The sequence below is a fragment of the Athene noctua genome, chromosome 7 (genome assembly GCF_965140245.1).
Source record: "Athene noctua chromosome 7, bAthNoc1.hap1.1, whole genome shotgun sequence".
NCBI lineage: Eukaryota > Metazoa > Chordata > Aves > Strigiformes > Strigidae > Athene > Athene noctua.
Window position 1 is genome coordinate 22,117,289 of NC_134043.1, and position 23,893 is coordinate 22,141,181.

The 23,893-nt window shown below is 38.7% G+C and overlaps 2 protein-coding genes across 3 annotated transcripts; one reads left to right on the forward strand and one right to left on the reverse strand.

Annotated features, from left to right (window-relative positions):
- Positions 1–6,828: 6,828 nt before the first annotated feature.
- On the reverse strand, positions 6,829–12,196 carry SPC25 (SPC25 component of NDC80 kinetochore complex). Of its 2 annotated transcripts, none has more exons than XM_074910825.1 (7): positions 12,074–12,196; positions 10,740–10,897; positions 10,586–10,651; positions 9,632–9,778; positions 9,390–9,494; positions 9,063–9,161; positions 6,829–8,130 (listed from the first exon to the last, which is right to left on the reverse strand). In XM_074910825.1, the coding sequence occupies exons 2-7, from the start codon at positions 10,891–10,893 to the stop codon at positions 8,006–8,008; spliced, it is 696 nt and encodes a 231-aa protein (XP_074766926.1). In that variant the 5' UTR covers positions 10,894–10,897; positions 12,074–12,196; the 3' UTR covers positions 6,829–8,005. The 2 variants fall into 2 exon arrangements, with proteins under 2 accessions (XP_074766926.1, XP_074766925.1); XM_074910824.1 differs by lacking the exon at positions 12,074–12,196 and adding an exon at positions 11,423–11,619.
- Positions 12,197–18,620: 6,424 nt separating this feature from the next.
- Positions 18,621–23,611, forward strand: G6PC2 (glucose-6-phosphatase catalytic subunit 2). Its single transcript, XM_074910906.1, has 5 exons — positions 18,621–18,838; positions 19,166–19,275; positions 20,831–20,942; positions 21,787–21,902; positions 23,100–23,611. The coding sequence occupies exons 1-5, from the start codon at positions 18,621–18,623 to the stop codon at positions 23,609–23,611; spliced, it is 1,068 nt and encodes a 355-aa protein (XP_074767007.1).
- Positions 23,612–23,893: the final 282 nt, after the last annotated feature.

The window sequence follows — 23,893 nt, forward strand, 5'->3', positions numbered from 1 at the left end:
CCAGAGATCACAGCTCTATGAAAAGTTAATTATCCAAAACCTATTTGTGCAAAGCAAATGAATAGAATAATATCTAGGCAGAATAAAGGCGTTCCTAAGGCACGTGCCATGCCAGCCTAATTCTGCAGAGCTCTGCCAGTAGAAGACAACAGTGCCCACAGGAGGCCTCTTTGCTGAGTAGTGAAGCAGGGAGCAAGGGTAAGGCTCACATGCCATCTGGCTTGTACCTTAGAAGGCAACTTTATTGCTATAGGATAAAGCACACTTGAGGCAAGTGTTTTATACCTATCTTCTTCAGCCCTGAGTCTGCCAAGCCATTGTAGAGGGACAGCTTAAATGCAGAGTTGTGTGCAACACTGATGTGTTCGTAAGGTTCTGACTTTCAAATGTAATTATTTGGATGTGACACAGAACTATTAGCTTTTAGTTGCTAGAAAATGCAATATAAAATAAATATTACAAGATAGTTGATTATTGTAGTTTTTATCTGTAAGAGCAGCATGACCAACTTGTAATGTTAGTGCTATAGTTCACTAATTAGATGAAGAGATAATGTACTTTTTAAAGCTACTTGCTGGCAACATATATTTGCATTCCCAAATTAATACTCTTTCCTAAACATCTGAAAAACACCATTGTACCTCTGATATTTTTTAAACACTTCCAGGCATAAGGTCCCCTTCTTAGAAAATACTATGCAACTTATTTTTCACTCTTTCCAAAATAGGACTGAGCAAGACTCCCATACAACAGCATGACAGTAGCATTTCTTACCATATTTAGGCAACTTTTTGCAGTCTCCCTACATGAAAAAGTATCCTGAAATTCAGAGGTGGAATGTGATCCTTCCTTAATTAGCTCCCTCCTGCATTAACCTAACTAGCAACTTTCTGTCCTATTTCTGAGCTTGTTTTAAAGACAATCTCCTCTTTTACCTACCAGTAATAGTAATAATTACTGTTGCTATCCTAAGGTATCTTTGAAAGAGCTGCTTCCTACCAGAAAGGCATGCTGTTTTAGAGTTCTATTTGTGTAGTCTCTCATCTAATTTTAATTTAAACTTGATTCAGCCAAAGCACTTAGCTGTTACTGTATCTCATTTTTATATGTGGTTTCTCTCTGAACAATATCCAAGTGATACCAGTGTCCATAGCTGTTATTTTATGGGACAACCTAAACCCTATGCCAGCTCCAGAAAAGGAGATGCAAATGCACATTACTAGTCTAGATCACTTAAAGGTCCAACATGACCTTTAGCAATGTTGATAAAGTGATGACCCAAATTGTGGTACCCCCTGGACCAGGTGGATATAAAGAGCAGCAGGGATTGCTGGTTTAGACTAGAAGCAGCTTCCTCTGAAGTTCTTTAAATAGGTGTTCCCCTTTCATAGCAATTCCCTACTAATTGAATCAATTTTTTCAAATAAATTAGTTTTGTCAAATAAAAGAGCATGGGAACCATCAAGATTGCTCATACTTAAGCTAAGACGGTCTGTGCTGTTCTTGCAACTAGTCGAAGCATCCAGCACAAACGGAGCTGTTTTATAAGGGAGAATTCTTATATTAGAACTCATCTGTAAGATTTGACAGGTAACTGCTACTAATGCTAACTGTATTATTTGGAAGAGGAAGAATGGATTGCTAACAGTGATACCAGTTTCCATCTGGCTAGGATTAATGCACAAACAAAAACAAGATTGGATGCAAATTTTTAATGCTTGTTCTGTACCAGACAATACAGTTGAGAAATTATAGTTGAGGGAAACTTGAGCAGGAACACCTGAGAAAAGTAAACCAGCTTTCTCATGTAAATTGCATGAACACTGACTGTAAATTTTGTATTTTGATTCATTGCAATGTCATTAGCAGAGAGGTGATCCCTACTGTAATACAGCCCCAACCAGACTGTCAGAATTATGGACTAACCTTAGAGAAGGCTGAAGCCTAAAACGACAGGTAATTGCTGCGGAGTTGCAGTTGACAGTATTGAGGATTGCATGTCAGAAGAGGCTTTCCCTCTTTCCTTTAGAAACATGATTTTATCAGATGGCTTGTCTGCCTTTGCACTACATATAGGAAAATACAGGCCAGTAAGTCATGCTGATAGTGATGACTAACTAAAAGAATACAATTGCCAATTTGCTTCATTGTCTTTCCATTAATGGGCCTATGTCAGACATGGAGCTAGTCAAGCAAGTTTATCTCTTGCTAGCTTCATTTGGCAAGTATTAGTGATTTGCCTCTTTCTTAATCTATGAGGTAAGCATTTACATGAATGTATTGTGCTTTAACTTAGACAGCTTGTACACTACCCACGAGGTCACCCCTCTATCACTTCTACCTACTCCTTGCTTAGCCAAAAAATTAATGTATGCAGTCTGCTCCTAAATGTCTGGAATCCTTTATGGTATTGCCATCAGTGTAAAGTGTAGCATGTTTCTAAATCAAAACAATAATGATACATAGCTGGTGTGCATTCAACAGACCTGTTTCTGTGCCAAGCCAGTTATTTCAGATGAAGCTCTGGTGCAGAAGATACTGGATAATGAAGATCTGAGCCCATGTTCCAGTAGCCAGTGCAAAGAATTCATCGAGGCAAGTCAGTCAAAGAGCATGTTTCCCTGTAGAGTTATCAATCAGTCACAAAACAGGTGAGTCAATAGCAATTAGCATTGTTCAACATACTGTGACTGAAGAGGAAGGAAATCAAATTAATGATAATTGTCTCTTTTTTCAATTCATCATTTCAGTGCATAGCTACTTTAAAATATGTATAAGGTCATATAAAAAAATACTACACACTTGATTAAACACTGGTTTTAGCATAGCCTGTCAGTCTCCCTAACAACTTTGGGACCTGTTGCTCAATTAGCCCAAATCTGAAAAGGATATTGTGTTGCAGCTATCACTGTTCTTACAGTGTACTAGAAGTCAGCAACCAGGTAAAGGAAAAAACCTACAAATCGATGCTCTGCACTGGAGGAAGGGTAGGCAGAGTGCAACCGGTGTCCTGTGGCTTTAGCAGCAGCCAAGCAGAGGCTAAACTACCGTAACTCAGGAGTGGCACTGGCTCTCATCCACAAGGGAAACTAAGGAAGAGCTGGGATATTGCAGTGAAGAGAATGGCACGATTTAAGGGGAAAACCACAGATCTGTAGGAAAACAGGCTTCATTACCTCTGCTTCTGCTGGAACAACTTGTTTAGAAGCTCAAGATTCTACAGGGTTCTTTGGGTATAATTGTTAGAGGGATGAGGGATAATGAGAAGGACAGAAAGAATGGAGTCTCGCTGTCTGGCAGTCGGAGCAATTCCGCCCAACCCTTCAGGCATAGAGTCCTATTTCAGCAGTAAAGCCAGATGTAATTGGATTGCAACTATTGCTTTCAAAAAGGTAAGAGTATTACCATAATTATTTAGTACAATTTATTCATACAGTTTAAAAATGTACTGTAATATGCCTGTGGGACTAAGTGATTTATGCGTGCATATGTTTTTTGTATTGGGTTCAGCAGGGCTTTAAAGTTATAAATCACTCACAAATGAGTTCACAGTGATTTTAGACTATTATAATGACAGGATTTAATTTAGACAATTCCAAGGTACTAAATAAATTAACAGTTTATTGAAGCATTAGAGAAGACAGTAAGTAATAAACACAATTGGAATATGACCGAAGCTTCCACGTCTTTCTTAATTTTCGCAAGTGTAGCCAATACTTGTTTGCTTTTCGAAATATGTCTAGCAACATCCAAGAGGGTTTATGAAAAATGTCAACAAACTCAGCTAAACCACCTCCACTTTTGGTTGTGTAGGTGTGTAATAAAACTCTTCTGTTATCCAGAAGGACTCTTAACAGTAATTCAATTTCTTTTCAAATCGGACCTCCAGCTAACATACAAACAACAATTGCCCTTAATACATGTTATTAATGTTTAATATTATTTTGTCTTCCCAGCAGCCCTTAAATTTACAGTGTATTTCCAATATCTAATAAATTCAACACCTTTTTTCCAGATTTTTACATTATATTATGAGATAAATTTGATGAGGTGCTGTGAACCAGTACATCAGCAGTTTTCTGTATGGTCAGCATTAGCTGATGGTCCACACATTTCAGGCTTGACCCTTCGTAGCTAAGTACAGGTCAGCAGTTTGAAAAGGAAAGTAATGTTCAGGGTTGGGCAAACTGATTTATGAAAAAATAAAAGCCTTTACTGACCTTCACTAAAGCCTATGTCTGCCTTAATGACATGCTACCTATGATCCTGCTAATAGGTAGAGCACTACACCAGCTGGAGGGGGCTGGATGATTGTGTCATAGTTCCTAAGCTGCATATTCCTTTGGGGCTCAAAAGCTTTCCCATATGCTCTTTAGGGCATTTCTGTCTCTATTTATATGCTATCCAGTACACTGAGGTCCCAATAATTGTATCTGTTGGGTCAGTATGTAGTATTATCCTAGTTGTTCTTACTGTTACTGAATATTGCTATATTGTGCAGCCTCATAACAAATAGAAAATTCTAAATTGCCACAGATCCAATGTGAAATTCTGTAAGCAGTAAGTGCATTTGATGAAGGCACAGAGGTTTTAAGATTTTAAGACAGTTTTACTTCATATTTTATAATAAGCAAAGAAACAAATCTATTGTGTACACTTTCCTAGCTTTTACCTGCTTTTGGAATGCCTGGCTCTGTTTTAGAGGAAGAGCTGCATCTGATTTGCCTTGGCAAATATAAGCAGGTTTGTTATCCAAAAAGAGTTGTAAAGGTTTAAATTACACAGAATAAACATTTCAAACTTTACTTCTTGCTTTAGGCGTATGCACAGAACATTTACAACCAGGCACATCATCTTTTCTAGCAAATAATTCCTAGGAATGTAAATTCCAATGCAGTGGTTGTCATATATTTTATGTTCTGTGCATAGTAATCTTGGCAAAGTAATTTTGTTAGAGGCAATAAACCAACTACTCATGCCTGGGATGAACATGGAAAGAAAATGCCAGTAAGTCTGATCATTTGTCTTTGTTACTCAGGGCGTTTCAGTTTTTTTCTCCTGTGAAGATGATGATCAAATCGGATATGCTCCAGAGTGCATCTGATCAGTATGTACACCCTTAATGGATAAGTAGCTCCATTTGAAAACGTGGCAGTGAGGTAGCTCTGTACTGCCCATCTTTTTGCTTTCATACAACAGCTGTTAAGTATTTGGTTGAGCATCCTGAAGTTCTTACTTTCCAGCGCAACTGAGAGCTGCTTGGCACAGACAGGTGGAGGAGGGCAGGAGTGTGCTTCAAAATGAATACGGTCATTCTGGATACAGGGACGATGCCCTTAGTGAGAAGCCAGAAGGGACAGGCTCTAACATAAAAGGTGAGGGCTTCTGTACAAGGAAGGGAGAAGAGATGCCAACAAAGTGGGGTAATACAGCAGCCGTAGTTACGGGGAGAGAAGATAGCAGTGGGAAGTGCTGAGCTGGCTGAATGCATTTGTTTAAATTACTGGCTACTCTGTTGGCCTACATAAAAGTGCCTACAGCATTCTTCTGGTGATAGAAGCAATTAATTGAAATAAATACCTGCTATTTAAATATTCCTGATAGTATGGTGGAAAAGGAGGCAAAATCTGGTAATGAACAACTCGACCCAGTACCTGAGGGCAGTCTCCCAGCCTACACCTGTTTGTTCCATTGTTGGTTACAGAATTCTGAGTTTAGGTACATGGAGTTTATGGACAGGGCAGAAATTGAGGAGGTATTTCATTGGAGATGTCATTGTAGAAATGCCTAGTAATCTCTGCTGCCATTCTCTTCTAAAATCGTAATGTAATCAGTTGGCACCTTTACCATGCTCACTGCTCTTGTTTTGTGTATAGCTGGCTGTAACACAAGTGAAAAAAAAAAGGGGCATACCAAGGGAAATGATGCATTATTTAGAAAATAGCAAATTATGCCCTATAGGGAAGAAGAAATGGAAGGTTCTCTCTTTTTGGAGCCAACATAGATTCCTGGTTTTTATTAAGATGCACTGCACCTATTTTGCAGAAGGTTGAATGCACAGTCTGTGCTGTATCCAGCAAGGTACTGTTAGGTTTAGACAAATCAAGTGATTTAAAATACAGTTCACATCCGACTGAGCAACATTCTCAACTGTCGTATCTCATCTGCATCACCAGCTTTAAACATGCTTAGATGGCCAGGTCTTACATAATTAAGGAGCTGATAAAGGCACAGGAATAAAGGGCAAGGGGAGTAGGTTTTGGTTTTTTGCCCAAGCATAAGATTATAGGCTGGGGCAAGAACAGCAAGTGCTGCTATAGTTACATTAGTAAATGGGAAGACAAACGTCTGCACCAAATCTGGTTTGGACCAGCTCTGGTCTGCCCTATGGACTACATAATGTTAACCGCGGGAACACATTATATACGCGTCTCATTTTCCTTCCAAAAGGAATGCATTTTGCATTTGAGATGTGAACCAAAGTGGAGATTCAGTCTAAAAGTCCACTCCGGAAAAAAAAAATCAAATGCTCGTGTAGGTACATGCTGTATAAAGAAATGAACTAGCATCACACAGGAAAAACAGGGTTGAAAGCACCTGTAAATAAGTGTTATTTTAAATGAATTTTCACTTCACAGAAAACATTCTGAAGTTTTGCTTTTATTGAAAAACAATTTGGAACATTCTTCAAAAATATATTTAAGGGATTATTTTCATTATTTAGGAAATGTTAGAATTCCAAATACTTTTTCACAGGGTTTTCTGAATATTGAATATTTTTACTCTTTACACTGTTTCATTTTTATGTACTTAGATACTTGTGTTTTAAGAGGGATCATCATTAGTTGTTGATTCAAGTGGGCTTTTACTTCACTAGAATTTCCAGGACTGAATTTAGTAAGATTTGAACTATATTTTCTTATCAAATGAGGAGTCTCAGTTGTTGCAGCTGTCTATTTAAATATTTTGTGAAAAAGAAAAGGCTTTACACGTAAGATCAAAAAAGAATAGCTTTAATCAAAGCCCAGTACTGTGGCAGGAATAGTCTTCTTGATAAACTGGAAGAAACACAGATGATTTATCTGTAACTACTACGTTTCATACTTTAATACATTGTATTTCAGGATTTGCTATGTCTTAAGATTTCCAGTGACAATGACAAATAGTTCTTCACTGCAACGGTCTATGTAATAAAGCAAAATGACTAGTCTGTTCTAAAACATACCCAATAAAACACTAAAGCTGGAAATCTTATCAATGTTACTCATTCACCACTGCAGTTCAAGTTTCAGGCCAACGTTTCTGCCCAGCTGGGTGTTCTGGGTGCCAGGGTTCTAGTTCAGGTCTCCAGGATTTCTCATCAAAACAATACAAAAGTTCCTACTTGCTCCTATAAGAGTTTTATTAAAGAATAGCATGCATGTCATTTTGTTACTAATAACAGAAATGGACATCTAGACAAGAATCTGAAATAGGCAATAAAATATACAGTTTAACAGACCAAAACAACAGTTTACATGTGTGAAAATGAGTGATAACACTGGAGAGTACAAGACAGGGTAAAAATTAAGATAGTGACCTGTGACATAGGTAATTGAAGTAATTGCTAAACTCCAATGGATTATTTTGGTAGGCTTCAGGTCTATTCCAACCCCATACAATCTGAAAGACACTTCTATACTTTTGGAAGACATAAGTTACAGAAAATACTTCATTTTTATATCTTCCTGGGGTTCATTACAAATAGAAATCCTTACTTCATTAAGCTGCTTGCTACTGGATCAAGATTACATGTCTGGAGACATTCAGTTAAGGAAGTAGTTGATTATACTGTCAGAAGAATGATCCAAAATGTCTCTATGACAGTGGACTAAAACACTGTTTTCATTTTTTTTCTTAACTTAGAAATTAGAGTAAGACATGAATAAATACATACTCTCACAATACAGGAAGGAAATGAGTGCTCTACAGCTAGAAAGAGAGATACAAGCTAGTTCTATGCAGACTATTTATAAGTTAAAGCAGTGAAAGCTTTTCTGATGTTGGCAACAAACGCAGAAAAATTATTAGTTTCTCTCACTTTGAGCTGGAACTCTTCTATACAGTCCAGAGGAGGGGTACAGGAAGTCACTAAAATGACATAATTTTTCAAAAGATTAGACTACTATAAAAAAACTAGTATTAGTGTTTTTCCATGCTTATGAAACACAAACGTAGTATTATCTTTGTATGTTTTAGCTTCCTCCAGTATTGTTTTTTAGTAGCCTATTAAATTTTCTTTCAGCAAAGACAAAGCCTCAAAGAATACACATTTTTTTTATTCCAGACCTCCCACTCAGTGGTGTGCTCCTGCTTGAATTGATACAGCAATTCCCAGTAATACATGGCCTGCTCAAAAATTGAAACACATTTCTAACCATTTTTGTTGCTCAGCAGGTAGGCAGACTGAAAACTGATGTAGACCGGCAACTTTTAACTTCAGCACAGTTCAGATTTGAATTAGTAAAAAGAGAAATATATTCAGTCCATACTTAAAAACAGAGCAGAGCAACAGTAGCATCCATCTAGAAGCTAATCAGCACAGTGCTCAAATTACTGCTGCTGCTCTTCATAACCAAAGATCTGTATTGCAAAACCAGCTTTAAGATCTGAAAGACTGTACACCCTCACAGAAGAGAATGCTGGATTTCAAGTTTTAATCTTTTTCTTATGTTATTCAACTAGTTTCTGCCCTCTAGACTTCTCAAACAGGTCAAATTATGACTGTCGGCATAAACACTCACTCTAGCATAAAAGGAAGAAGCAACAAACTACAAACTGAAGCATCTATCTCTGTACATCTCTCACCTGTTTGGCTGCATACAAAGTAAAGAGCAACTCCACAAATGGAGTGAAGATAAGCAGCTATATTTTCATACAAAAAAATATATTACCATTGCAAGATTTTTCATTCAGAAATTGGAAGAAAAACGTTACAACTAAACTGCACTTCACACCTCTCCCCATTTTCAAATGGGGCATCAGATTCTGTCCTCTTGCTTAAGTATTCAAAATTCACATACCTTCATAATCTCCCTGTTCATTTATGGAAAGGGTAAACACATATGGCTTGTCAGGATCTTTGTGGTCAATGTGTCTGAATATAAACTGTAATTGTTCATCTAAAGCAAACACAAACAATTAACACCATTAACCTCTGCTGGAGAGTCACAATGATGACTAAAATCACAATATGAAGCTACAGTTTCAATTAATATTCTTAGTGTGCTTAAAATTAAGCAACCCTGGCCTCTTTGAAAGACAAATGCATTTTAACATACCATATTTTGCCATTTGAGACAACATGTAACACACTGCATATGGAAACTGTGGAAACTACAGAAACTTACTGTGAATTCTGCGTATCTCCAATCCAAGCCGCTCTTCAAAGAGTACTTTAGACTTGCACAGTCGTTCCACTCTCTCCTTAGTGGCTTTGTTTTTAGAAGATATTACTAGAATTTTGAAAGCCAACATAAATGTCAAAGTAAAAAGGTAAAACAAGCACATTAAAAAAAAATATTTAGAACAGTAAAAAAGGCCATCAGGAGCAAGTGTTGAAAACAGTTCCTCCTTATTATCCTTTGCTTACTTTCCTTTTTCTTCATCAACTCTTCTTTAAGCTCTTGGATGCTGTCAGTCAAGTCCTTCTTTTGCTCTTGTTCTTGATTTAGGTTAGATTTTATTTCTGTCAAATGCTCTTGATTTTCTGATATGCGTTTGCTCTGCTGGAGAATCTCTGAAAGAAGGGAACAAAATATGAACCTATATAGTTGATTAATTAGGTCCCTGCTGTTTAGTACTTACCTACATAGCTTGAGATGACTTATTTGAATAAAACCTAGTGAAATACATGCTATCTCAGCTGAAGAGAGAAGTCAGCATAACTATACTAAGAACATCAAATAAAAGCTTACAGTGAAAGTTATTCAAAAGAGAAACTACAAAGTAGGGAGCTCCTCTGATGCATCATTCAGATATGTTTCTGGTGCCAGCACTATATAGATCTTCAAAGCAGGAAGATGGGGATCCTGTCCACAGACAAATAATTTGACAAAGCGAGGAATGAAAACACTGACTGATATTAGACTTGCAATTATTTTTACTTGATGTTCTGAAGTCTAACTGTAAAATTCAGAGAAGTTAATCCTAGACTGGTAGTCTAACTGTATTCTATTATTAATATAGAAGAGACATAAGTAACCTCACAATATTTAACTTCATAAAGCATTTTAATTTACTTTTCCAACTGAAGTCAGCAAGTTCTGATATTTTGTTGTTTTAAATACTTAAGCACCAAAAACACTATACGGAAAACTTTTACTAGACCTACATCTTTTTGTACCATCAGTGAAGTTTTAAAAAAAATTGCTTTTGACTTGCAATTTACAACCTATAACCAACCAAGTATGTTTGGTTTTAATTGTCTTCATTCTGATGCTGTTATTTACCCTTTAAAATGTAAAGTTAAATATATTATTCAGCTGTATTAAATTAATTTTAGAAGTATTAGACACAGTAAAAAAAAAAAACCACCATACTGTACCATTGCTATACTCCTGAATTTTGTCAATCATCAGGTCCCCTTCTTTCAGCTTCTTGGACCATTTCTCTGTAATGGAAAGTGATTTCCATTATCTGAAGAAGTTTGATGATAACTTGGAAAAAGCAGAGTTAACAGGAACATTGGACATTTTTACCTGAAAGTGTTTTTATGGATTCCTTGCATGAATCTCTCAGTGCTAAAGTCTGACTGATCTGTTCTGTGCCATAAATGCTTTTTATTTTGGTCCAAAACTCATTCATTTCTTTTTCAAAGAGGATTATTTCATCTTCTGTCTTTCCATTAGCCATAGCACTGCAACAAACATGCAAGTGAATAAACACAGTTGTCAAGACACACACGGCAGTCACAGCAGTTATAACGCACAGTTCAGGATAAACTTTCAGGGCTTTTTTTTTTTTTTAATCCCCTTGGGTTATTAAAACCTCTTCCCACAAGTCGCTTTTGTTGCTACATTACCGCGACAAGCAGCAACAGCGGGAGGTACGCTTCTTTCGCTACTCCACGAGCGATAGGTGAGCTGTGTCGGGAGGGTGCCCGGCGCTGCACCGCGCACGGGACCGCCGCGCTCCCCACAGCCCTCCCCAGGGTCCCGGCAGCCGCCCGCCCTCCTGCCGCCGGGGCACCCCCACCCCTTCGCCGTCCTCTCGCGGGGCTCCCGCCCAGCCGGGGCCCTCTCCCCACGCTCGGAGCCCGGGCCGAGGGGCGGGTGGGCAGCTTCCCCCTTCCCGGCCGACGAGGCGCTGACGGTGCCCGCCGAGCCCTGCCCGGGCAGCGGGACGGGGCGAGAGGCGGCGCGCGGAGGCCGCCCGCACCCACCAGCTTTCAAACCGCCGGCGCCTTCCCGCCTCCCCAACGGCCGCTTTCTAACTGGGCACCGCCTCTCGGCCGCCCCGCAACAAGCGCGCCGCTGATTGGCTGGGCCGTGCTTCCTGCCGCGCCTGGAGCCGCGGGGCTGCTGGCGCCGTCGCTGCTGTAACGGCTCCTCCGGGGCGGGGCGGAGCCGCCGTGACGGGCGAAGGCGGGCGGCGCTGCTGGGGAGACCTTGGGTCGCCCTCGGGGCTTGCAGGGGTGGCCGGTGCCGCGAGGAAGAGGCCGCGGTGGGCCGCTCTCCCTCCCGGGGAAGGGCCTGCTGGGATCCGGACGCTTTCCCAGGGCCCGCTGCGAGGCCGCGGCTGGGCTGGGAGCGGGGCCGCCGGGCCGCGGTGACGGGCGTGGGGCGCTTTGTGCGATTCACTGTTCCGTGCTGAATGAAACCGCGCTCGAGCTCGGCAGCAGGCGAGCTCCTTTACGCTCCTCCGGCGCTAGAACACGTTTCCAGTGTCTGGTTTATTCACGGAACATACTGGGGGTAACCTTGTCGTGAGTTCTACGACACTCCTAAATTGCCTTTTCATTCCCCAAGCCTGAATTCTCTCGTGAGTGAGGAGCTATTTACCTGTCTATGATAGGTAAATCATAAAATTTTACCTTTTAAGGTAGATCCGTGTGATGAGAGACTGGCATGCAGAGATAATTGCAGTCCTTTTTGGTATGAACAAAATGACAATACAGCAGCCCCGCCTGTGCTCAGTCAAACACTTGCCATAAGCCTCTGTCATCATGGATGTCCTTACAATGCCCCGCCTAATTTTTCGCCAGTCGGGTACATTCCCTTTTGGCTCCGGATAAGCATTACCTTGTGATGCCAGGTACCAGCCAGTTTGTCGTGGAAGCTACTCACTAATAATTTTGTTACCAGAGCCAAGGAATTTATCCTAGTTTTAGTTTACTTAAGTGCTATTTAGCTGATTTCAGAGCAATGTAAACTTGGTAAAGCTTGAGAATTGCTGTCAGGCCATTAATTACTTTTCTCCCCACACCGGACCTAAAGCAAAGTCTGGGCTGAGACCACCAAGTATTAGTTGCATTATTCTTGTATAAACTATTACTCCTGGTGGACAGCACTTCTACCCAACTGTATTTCTATGTCATTTGACTGGGACACCTCCAGGTTTCACAGTTTCCTCAGCAGCAGTCCTAAAAGCTATTATCTATTATTTATCTGCTTCAGATGGAAATGTACAGAAATTGGGCTGGTTCAAGAATGATTACCTAGTCACATATAAATTTGGGCATTTTGGAGCCCATATCTTGTAGCCTTTTTTAACTAGGACCATTTCTTTTTCCTAATCAGAACTTAAACCTAGGTGAACCCTGCCAGTATAAAGTTTAAATGTTGCCCCTGACATTGCTAGCCTTTGTTGTTGGAGCTCATAACTTTTTGAATACACAATTTTCTCAGACCTTGGAGTTTAGCAAATGCAAGTTCAGCTAATTTAAACAAATCCTGAATTCTAATCTGTAATTTTTTGGTGGGTTATACAGTCTGGTTTCTTCTGAATCCTCCTGTTAACACAGATAATAGGCTCACCCCACAGTAGCTGGCACTAGCTCTAAAATGTTAGGTATCTTTTTTCATCAGTGAAATTTCTCTAGATTTCATTAGTTCTATTCCTTTGGTTTAGACTTTCACCAGCCAAAGACTAAATATAGCCTGTGACACTTACTAGCACAGTCCATACCTTAATTCATCTTTTTCTCTGACTGATTTGGGAGTCCTTTCTCAGAGTTTTCTAGAGACATGAACTTACAGTATAACCTATCCTCAACCTTACTTTCCTACTACAAACTCTCTCCATAATCAGCTTACCAACTCTATGTTTAAATGAAGCATAGTGATTTTAGCAGGTACTACTTTTCTGTCCAAACTCACAGCCCTTACCAACCACAAACAGAAATGCAATCTTATGACCCAAACTAGCACAGGTGATATGCTGCTTAAATCCTCTGTTAGGTCTGATTTGAGAGGTTCCATAGTGAGAAATGCTGGCACCTGGCCTTACCGTAACTCCAGCCTAGACACTTGTTCTGAAATGTTTCTTCTAAATATCTGTCGTAGCAAGGCACAGGGTGGTCATGATTGGAAGAAAGTTTCAACAGCAATTTACCTTGTTTCTAGCACTATGAGCTTTGCTAGAGACAATGTAATTATACCAGGTTCCCCTTTTCTGCACTTGCCAGCTTTTCATGGGCTTCTTTGTAACCCTAGGCTACTGGGTTAAACTTAATGTTCTGAGATGTACAAAGACAGCAGCAGGGTGACAGTTAACCTGCAATCAAACTGAAGGGAAGGCTGTTGCCTACAAGTATCTGTTGCTTTATTTTATTGATAGCTCAAAGTCCCTAGGGCTATTCCAGTGCCAGGTTAAGGGGTGGTGGACAGCTCTATTTCAGGGTAAGAGCTACTCCAGCTTTGGTGGAAACTGCTAAGGGAAGGATTAAAAAATTGAAGAGCTGGTGCTGATAAACAGACTTGTCTTCTTCTCTTGACAGGTTTCTAACTTCAGTGGGCTATGGTTGGTGTGGGACTGGTTTCAGTGATTAGCGAATGGCTATAAATAAGGCAGTGATCTTATTGGAAAGGGAACAAAAAAAATGCAGCAGAAATTGTTGCCCTTATGTGTCCAGGCTCCATTTCTGCTTGCAGTTTATGGAACTTGATGGATTTTTATTCACTGTTAAATTCTAGGTGGCTTGTAATTTCTAAAATGTAGCTTCTCATACTTAAAATTATAATAACTAGAATTCTTTAGATGTGCTTTTGTCATAAACATGCCAGAAATATATTCCATGCATTGTTGTATCATTTACACTGTTACACATACAAACACAACTGAATACAAATAAGTAGTAAGATCTGGCAGTTATTGTTATATTGCAAATGTGAGGTTTGTTAGTTCCCTGTATGTGCGTAGTTAACTTTATAGCAAGAAATAATGACAGTGTAGTAACTATGAAAGATTTGATTAATAGGGTGGCAGAAGCAAGTAACAGGTTCGTGTTAGCATGCTAATCATCTATTCCTTAGTCCAGCACTAAAGAAGCCTGACCCTAACTAAGGCTTCCTGGGTGCAGTGAGGATGCTGGAGGAAGGGAGGGAGGGAGGGAGGGAGGGAGGGAAGGAAGGAAGGAAGGAAGGAAGGAAGGAAGGAAGGAAGGAAGGAAGGAAGGAAGGAAGGAAGGAAGGAAGGAAGGAAGGAAGGAAGGAAGGAAGGAAGGAAGGAAGGAAGGAAGGAGAGCTTCTTGAAAGATTCTCCTCCTCCTCCATCTAAAATTAAGATGTATCTTTTCAGTGTTCCATTTGAAAAACATTCACACCTAAGAGAATAGCTGTCAGTTGTTGTACACAGTGTCTACTTGTGAATTTACTAAATTGCTAGTTAATCCTTGTAGCTGGTCCAGTGCCAATGAAAACACTGATGTGGAAATTAATCTTATTGTTCAATTAGCTAAGCATAATGTACCTGAAAGTTAGGCCCAGTACATAGGCCTCCATTAACAGTGTTCTATAAAATGTTTGCTTGCTTTGATGGCTTTTCTTTCCCTTGCAAACATTTGCTTAATGATAATTTGCTTAATCTGATATCCGTTATATAATATTTGCTCTAATATGTAGGTGTAAAGTAGCTGTAAACATTTTATCCTCCCTTCATCATGATTCTCATTTCTGCATTATTGCAAAGAATATATAAAGTTTTTAATAGTCTCTGGTTTTGTATGTCTTGGAAAATAAAATAAATCATGAAAATGTAAATAAATTTAAAACTTTATAAGAACAGATAGCCTTTTAAAGGTTTTTGCTTTGCACAAAGTACCCACTTGATCATGAAGGCCAAACCTTGGTTCTATATTATCAAAACAAGACAAAACTTTGATTAGAAAACTTAATTGCTTACACATTCTGACCATTTTGTACTGATCACTAGTTTTCCTTGCAATTCCACATACTAAAATACAGCAAATAGTTTTATTTCATATATTATCTCAAGCGACTTCGGAATACTAAGCACATTAGAGAAGAATTTTGCAGTACTTTGCATAGAAAAAGAGGGGGAAAAATTTTATTGAGGAAGTAGTTCTCCTTTATTAGTTTAAATGAGTTTGCTGGCTACTAGAGCTAGGAAAGTTTTTTAGGTTGCCAAATACCACAGGCAGGACAAGGGATGACTGACATGTTGGCTGTTGATTGCCTTTTGGGTGAAGCAGGATCATGAGTGGCTCCAGGCACAATGAGAACATCCCCTGAGCTGCCTCTCTCACAGAAACCTGCCTACCTGTTCCAAAATCTTCATGCTTTCTGTTTTGTAGACTGTGGATTTGTGGTTGATTTTATTGTGAAACATCTTTTAGAGTGGATGTAGGAGCTTCTGAAACAGTCAGAAAGAATGTAGGAGAAAATTAAAGCTTATTGATGCTTGCTGTGAGCTGTTAGTCTTCATTATGTTTAAGGTGCGTATCTTTCTATCTAAGCAGAAAGATAATTAGCAGCATATGAATCAGCAGCAAAATCTTTAAAAGGAGAATTATTATCAGGAGGCCTTTAACATTTATACTAAAAGAGGTTACTTTACTGAAATGTTGACAAGACATACCTTCAAGCATTGTATTAACAAGGTTTCTGGAGAACCAAAGTGTGCCTGAGTGGTTCTGTAAGAAGAAGAGTTCAGCCTGAGGCGATGCAGCAGTATCCCAGTGGATAACATGGGTGGGTGTTTTTGTATTTATAAATAAACAGTAAAAAAGTTATTACAATGGTTCTGTACATCCCATGTCAGAGAGGCAATATTTCTGATACTATTGAATAACAATGGTGACATTAAAGAGGGACTGGAAGGTGATCTATTTTATTGGTAGACTCTCCTGAGGACATTAAATTGTATCTTTTTGGAAACTTACTTATTGCTAAATATTTTTTTCCTAATAGAACGATAGTTATTTCGATTTAACATCGTTTCAGTTGCCAATTTAACTGACTACTAGGAGATGGCTATTACTCAGCCACTAACTGACTTGCCATTTACACTCATGTTTAAAGGTAATTATTCTTTATAAACTAGACTGAAAAACAGAAGAAAACCTCAGATTCTTCACATTTTTGCATACTAAATCGAGACATGTATAGCAGAGTGATTTTTATTGTTGTTATTGTAAGTCCTACTTATCTTTAAAGGAGAGATACTTCTGGAAAAAAAAAAAAAAGTTGTAGCAAAAGGACACTTTCTTCAGTAATAAAGTATAAGAAGTTATTTGATATGTTTAGGGAGATGTTTCTAAGCAAGTAAGTTTTGGGGAAAGAACTGGGAGAGGGAAAATTAATTCCATCTGTTCATTTATATGTCCTTACTGGACACCCTGAAAAGCTATAAGCTATATGGCTTAGCAAGAAACAAACCTCCCCAGATGTTTGTAACTAAAAAGCTAGGAAATATTTATCGTTGTAATATCCTGAAATTCTGGCTTTGGAAGCGTTTTTCTTGAAATCAGGTAAGACCAGTTGAAGTGAATAAATGTACAGAAAAATATTATAGTTGTTATTCAGAAACAGTGCATAGAATTTTAAATCTTTTTAACTTCAAGGTTTTCTGCGTGGCTCAATACAACTGGTAGCCATAAACATACAGGATTTAAATCTGCTAAAAAGTTTCTAAAAACAAACTATTAATAGCTAAAGTAAATGTGAGTAGCTAAAGTAAATGTGAGATTGTGTCAGGAAGAGAGGTCTTCTAAGTCCATTTAATTGTCATGCCTTATTTGTTGAATTTATTTAATGTTTCCATGTGACTTCCCTAACCACACAGCATAAAGCCCTGTTAAGCTGTTAAGTCTTTCTTCAGCAAAAACGGTTAAGTAGTTCCTATCTTTGTCTCCACAGCTTATATAGTTTAGCTTTAAGTGCCATGGAGAAAGCAGAAATGTATATATACAGCTGCTTTTGTTTTCTGATTTTAATTGTTTCAGGTACATAGATAATCTTTCATAGAAGATATGAATGTGTCTGAATATTAGAGCCTGATAAAGAACTGAAGTTTTCCTCTTGCTGCTCTGATGATATCAGATGATGGCATCATCAGACTTTTGGTATCCATTTAATCTCTTGTGGAAAAAAGTTTTCCTTGTAGCCAGCTCACAAATGAACATAATCTTTTCCTATGCTACAATAAATAGTACTCCTAGAATCCTGCTATCTAGCAGAATCTTGTTTTCCTCTTGGCTGTTTGCCCTGGGGAACCCAAGTGTTTTACTTGTGAGTACTTCAGGGAAATACAATCAACCTTGCTCTGGTTTGCGAAGCAGGTCTCATTTCTGCTAGGCTGGGGAGCAAGGGGGCTGCAGCAGGTCAGGCTTCAGCTCCTCCCGGCAGAGGTGTGTAGGACTTGCCTCATGTAAGTAATGCACGAGAATGGTGGTGCTGAATGAGATGACTCGGAGACAGCTTCATCTGCCTTGTGCCCTGGATTAACATGGCCTCTTGTACGAAGGAAACAATTGTTTTTCAGTGCTTTGAGAATACTGCTGCTTTAAAAATGAATCTAGAGCTCAACAGCAATGTTGATGTATGGATGCTGGTTGCATTTTCCATGACTGAAAATGTGTTGTGCAAAGTATTAGACGCAGCATGGTAGCCAAATTCTATTTCAAAGTGAAATGCACAGCTTTAATGACAGTTCTGCAAAGACCAATCATTTGTGTATTCTTTCTGTCCTTCATACAGGCAACACTTAATGAAGTATACACATTACTAATGTCCATCCTGCAGAGAAATGAACTGTGAAAAAATTCAAGCAAACATGTTCCAACTGTTCATACAAAGGATTGCATAAGTCACACATTGTGTTTCCACAAAACTTTCCCCACAATTTGCTGCTGCTCAGCATGTACTTCACTTAGTTTCCTCTAATTAAAACTTGCAAACAGAAAAGCTTTCCAGTGCTAAGAGACTCATGTGCTTTCCTGGAGATTTGGAGCCACGTGTTCCAGGAACAGCTGGGTACACCACACCGATACAATATAAAGGCAATGTCAATCACCTTCTCTCACTTTTTAATAGCTCCCCTCCATGGTTCTCAGTCTCCATCAATAGAAATTTAAGATTAAAGAACTTTACTATCTTTCAAGTACAGTTTAATCCATTAAGATGGATCTCCTTCATAGCAATGGCGTGCTTATCATTCAGCATTTACAGAGGGACTACAGGGCTTACCAGGATTTCCTTAACTTTATGTCACATGTTGGCGATCCCCGGAATATATTCTCAATTTATTTTCCTCTTTGGTTTCAGCTCAACCAAGTGGTTGGTACTAAAATGATATGGGTGGCAGTCATTGGTGATTGGTTCAACCTCATATTTAAATGGTAAGAAGTTGGATTTATTTTAAAATTTGGTATTTTTTATGATGGTTACTATATGTGCCTCAGGTTTTGAAAACTTTCTTTGAATAATGTACTAGTAGACTTCCCCCTGTAATTATAAAGCAGGAATTCAGAATGAAGATATTTAAGATATGTTTGAAATGACATTTTGATAATACAAGAAGAACCTATAGAACTATTATAGAATAGTTTTGGTAATATAGCTCTTCATATTCATCGTAAGATTATTTATCGTGCTTTGCTGAGGCCTTCTTACATAAAAATATTTTTATTGCAGTTCTGCTTCATTTTATTTTATTTTTTTGTCAGGATTTTATTTGGCCATCGCCCATACTGGTGGGTGCAAGAAACAATGATTTATCCCAATCAGTCAAGCCCATGCCTTGAACAGTTTCCTATAACATGTGAAACTGGACCAGGTAAGAAACATTGGTACATTTAATAGTGATAGTGGCTTTTGGGGGAAGAGGATATGACCTATGAAGATCTTATATGATACACAAATGTCAGAGCTCATATTTAAAATAACACCAAAACACAGGAAAAGAAAAAGGAAGAACTAAAATGTGACAGTTATTTGATTGCTGTATGACAAGAGTGTTTGCTTTGTTGCCTTTAAACTGTGCAAGGGAGGAGAATTTGCTATAAAATAACTCCTACTAGAATGAAGAAACATATGGGAAAGGAATTCTCACAAAACTTGTGTCACAGGTTCAGAAAGTGATTCACCTGCTTTGTGAGATCACTTTTAAGACCAATTGGAGTGCCAATGACATCAGCTTGGGGAGAGAAATTCCACATTGTTTAAGAGTGTTCCAGAACAGAGCGGGGGACTGTTGAGTTTGTAGGCTTGTGCACTATTGCAAGAATTATTCAAACCACAAAAACGAGTAGGTGATTCTGTGTAAATAACAATAGTATCAACAACTGATCATGTAATGTATCACGAGTGGAAAATGGAACCCTTCTTCCCAGAACCAGACAATGGCACTGATATATTCCACAAATATATGGAAAAATAATTTTCTTTAAAAAAATATACCTTATCAATGTATTTTTACTGATGGAATTGTTTATATGCCTACATGGCAAACAATCTGAATTTGGTTTGTACTACTGGAATAAACTGAACTAAAACCCTGCAACCATCTTTTCTTTGGTATTTGTAAGGTTTTAAGAACATAAACCTTAAGGTGGAATTTATGCTGTTTTAGTAGGTAGTTTGCAGATGAACTATGAAACATTTTTCCTAGATGGCAACAAAGAGCAGCTTTCACAATGCTGATATACGAAATTATGGTTTCCTTATCAGTGACATTTGTTCTGTGTGAGGTTTAGAAGTGTGTATCTGTTACAAAATTAACAAAAAAGTTGGAGTGTGACTACTGACAATACTGCCAAGCAGAATACGGAAAATGAGTTCAGGGAGACAGAAAACATTGTGCTTGTCTTCCCCAGACATTCCTGCTTTGCTGCTTTCACTGAAATATTCTTTTGCCTTGCAAACTACTGTATAGTGCTGGGTCATAACACACTCTTCAGTTGAAATTATTTCTGCCAGTGAAATAATCCTGTCCCTTTTTTCTTCTATCTCATCTGATCCTCATATATATGGTCTACATTACATGCTACAGCCCTAAGAGAGCCCTAGATGTTCTATTTTTAAAATCACAATCCAAATTTTAGTAATGGAAAAATACTATGTTTTCCAGTCAAGATACCAGCTCACATTAATATAAGATTGTTAAGCTGTTACCTGCTTGATTTCAGACAAATATTCTGGATTCTGTATAGATGAGCCTTCTGAAAATTCATATTGAGAAAATTAACTTTTGAGAAGCAGTTGACATTCTTTCAGCCTTTGTTAACCATTCTTTCTAAATGATTAGGTGTCTGAGTGACGGCCAGTAGACATTTTCTATACGACAAATGTTACAGTCATAAGTTTGAATATTTCCTTTTTATTTTTACTAGGAAGCCCATCTGGACATGCCATGGGATCTTCCTGTGTCTGGTATGTAATGGTCACAGCAGCTCTTAGCTACACAGTTAGATGGAAAGATAAATCAGCAGTTACCCTTCACAGGTCAGTGTCTTTCCATTATTCTAATTCATACAGATATTTCTTTATATACATGCTGTTTTTAATGGGCTTATTTTAACCAAATATTCATAGTCTGTTCTGTCCAGTTTGTAAAAAAACTCCACCCTTTTTTATGATCTACTTCAGCTGAAGAAAAGAAGTATTAGGAGGATTTATCCATTTGTATAGGTTGATATTTATTAACTTAACAGCCATTGCATACAATATCTCTCTTCTGCTCCTATTAAAGGTCATGTCATGTCTTCAGTGTTGGAAATTTTGAGTTGTATTAATTGTCTTTACAAGTCGGATCTTGTGGTTAGTACATAAATGTACTGCTTTGATGATAGTCCTTGCCCCCTTTTTAAAACAAATGTGCATAATGTTGGCAAAGTCCAGTGTAAGATGTTACCAGTCTCTGTGGGGAAGTCTTATAATTGCTTTGATGACTGTTCTTTCCAAGCCTGACAAGGCTCTTTCCATACTAGGTGAATTTTTTCACCAAATAATTGAACTTTTGCCTTTAAATCTGACTTCATGATGAGAAATATGTTTGAGGTAGTAGCGCTAATTTAACTTGCCACTGATAACTTTCAGCACTAAAACCAGGGTGGTATCTTGGACGTGAAACTACTGAGGTCTGTTCCTACAGCCCTAGATGTGGCTGCAAGAGCAACTACTCTTGCTAATGTTTTAGTACTGACTTCCAGTTTTTAATCATCTGAATCTAAACTTCTCTCATTGTAAGCCTCTGCTTGTTAAAAATATGAGCCTGACCTGAAGGGGCCTGGTGTAAATAACTGGGTGAAATGTCTTAATTTTTAATCATCTTCCTTTTCCTTCTTAGACTGACATGGTCATTCCTCTGGAGTATTTTTTGGATTATCCAGATCAGTGTGTGCATCTCGAGAGTATTCATAGCAACACATTTCCCTCATCAAGTTATTCTTGGAGTATTTGCTGGTAATGCTGCTATTTTTTCTTTTCAACATATATGCAAAATCTGAAAAAAATGAAATATGAGTAAAGGCAAGAGATTTTTAGTAGTGCTGCTCAGCCTGCAGCTCTAGTGGTGCTCTCAGTCTCTGGAAGATCAAGGATTTGATGATAATCCAAAGGCAAAATTTACAAGGTAGTATGTATCTGCTGTCTTTGTAATTCACACAGGGAGTGAGCCCTTGTCTGTGTGCCAGTTGGCACTGACTGCATTATGGCTGCACTGCCACAGACTAGCGCTGTCAGGTTTTTACTGACTGCATCTGCTCTTTTTCTGTGCTGCCTGTGTGGAAGAGATCAGAGAGGAAGTTGCCTCTGTACGGCACTGACCTGTCCTCTCAGGAGGAAGCTATTTGGTTCACTTCAAATGGTGTCCAGGTGCAAACTAGCATGTGTGCAGTGTGGACAGACACAGAGCCAGAGACCTAGGGCAACACAGAGAAAAAGGCACATTATCAGTGCAAACTCCCCAGGGTGACTTAAGAAGCTAAAGTACACTTTTCAGAGTTCCTTAAACATGTTAAAAACTGGTATTTAGGGAGTTCTAACTCTGAATAATCTCTCTAGTATCTCTCTGATTTTAAGGAGGGCAACCAGAGCGTTGAGTGGGGGCTGCCTGCTCCCAATCTCTTTCACGGATGCAGAGCAGCCTGGGCAGCACTGGCTAACAGCTTGCTGTCCAGCTCTCCCTTTTCACAACCAGAATAAAATGAGTTAGAAAGAAGCTAAGTGTCTTCTGTGTCTTTTCTTTCAACACTCAAAGCTTGTGTGGGAACTGGTATTGAATTCTGCATTGCTGGGGCCAGTCATTGAGTGAGGGACTCTTTTGGAAAAGGAATGTTCTAGTTTACATCTAATCCTTGATAGGTTATCACCTGGGTGATGCAGTCAGGCCTAAGGTATGCCTCATATCACAATCATATAGTGCTTGGTATTTAATTTCTTTTTTTCCAAATTAGCAGTTCTGAGCCAGAGTAAAGGCTTTGTAATGTACTACAGAAGTTGTAAATTGTGTGTTTGTATGTGTATATATATATGTATATGTAAAATACAGAGACACATTATTCTGTCTTCAAAAGTCAAATTCCACGGGGGCACTGTAAAAAGTGATTCTTCTAAGTATGAGTGTGTTGTTCTTTGTAACACTGTGTTTCTAATCTGCAGGCATTCTGGTGGCAGCAGCATTTGAGCACACCCCTGCTATTCAGACAGCGAGCTTGAGAATGTACATCAAGACAAACTTGTTTCTTTTCATCTTTGCCCTTGGCTTTTATCTAGTCCTCAAACTTCTTGACATTGACTTGCTGTGGTCTGTTCCAAAGGCCAAGAAGTGGTGTGCCAACCCAGACTGGATAAACATTGACACAACGCCCTTTGCTGGACTGGTGAGGAATTTAGGTGCACTCTTTGGCTTAGGTCTCGGAATTAATTCAGAAATGTTCATCACAAGCTGCAAAGGTAAAAATAGCTGTAAGATAAGTTTTCGCATATTGTGTATAGCTGCTTCTTTAGCTACACTGCAGCTGTATAATTTCATTAAGATACCTACTCATACTGAGTATTTGTTCTACATTTTCTCTTTTTGTAAGAGTGCAGCTATGCCTCTGACTGTAGTTGCCTTGGTTCCATACTGTGTCCACTCGTTAATGAGGACAACTGAAAAGAAACTTAATTAGATAAAGTTTTCAAATGGTTAGCAATGTGGGGATGGATATGAACTGTTCAAGAACCCTTCACAAAGGCAGTTTTGCTAACTCATTTTAACCAAGGGGGATGCCACTGCATCTTTGATGTTCTCCTGGTAAGTAACCAGTACATCCAAAATCAGTACATTCAAGATTGACTTTGGCAGCTCAGAAATATTAATTGCTGATTTTATTCCTAGAAATATTGCAACCACACTGCAGTATGGTTAGAAATGACCCAATACTCTGGGTCATAACAGAGTTTTAAAGTAT

Bases quoted from the DNA above. Each gene is read 5' to 3' on its own strand.
- G6PC2 (XM_074910906.1), top strand. From the start codon at position 18,621: ATGGATCTCCTTCATAGCAATGGCGTGCTTATCATTCAGCATTTACAG. The intron at 19,276-20,830 runs GTAAGAAACATT...TATTTTTACTAG, and splicing joins AACATGTGAAACTGGACCAG to GAAGCCCATCTGGACATGCC. The intron at 20,943-21,786 runs GTCAGTGTCTTT...TTTCCTTCTTAG, and splicing joins TCAGCAGTTACCCTTCACAG to ACTGACATGGTCATTCCTCT.
- SPC25 (XM_074910825.1), bottom strand. From the start codon at position 10,893: ATGGCTAATGGAAAGACAGAAGATGAAATAATCCTCTTTGAAAAAGAA. The intron at 10,652-10,739 runs GTAAAAATGTCC...TTTCCATTACAG, and splicing joins ATCCATAAAAACACTTTCAG to AGAAATGGTCCAAGAAGCTG. The intron at 9,779-10,585 runs GTACAGTATGGT...CCCTTCTTTCAG, and splicing joins AATTCAGGAGTATAGCAATG to AGATTCTCCAGCAGAGCAAA.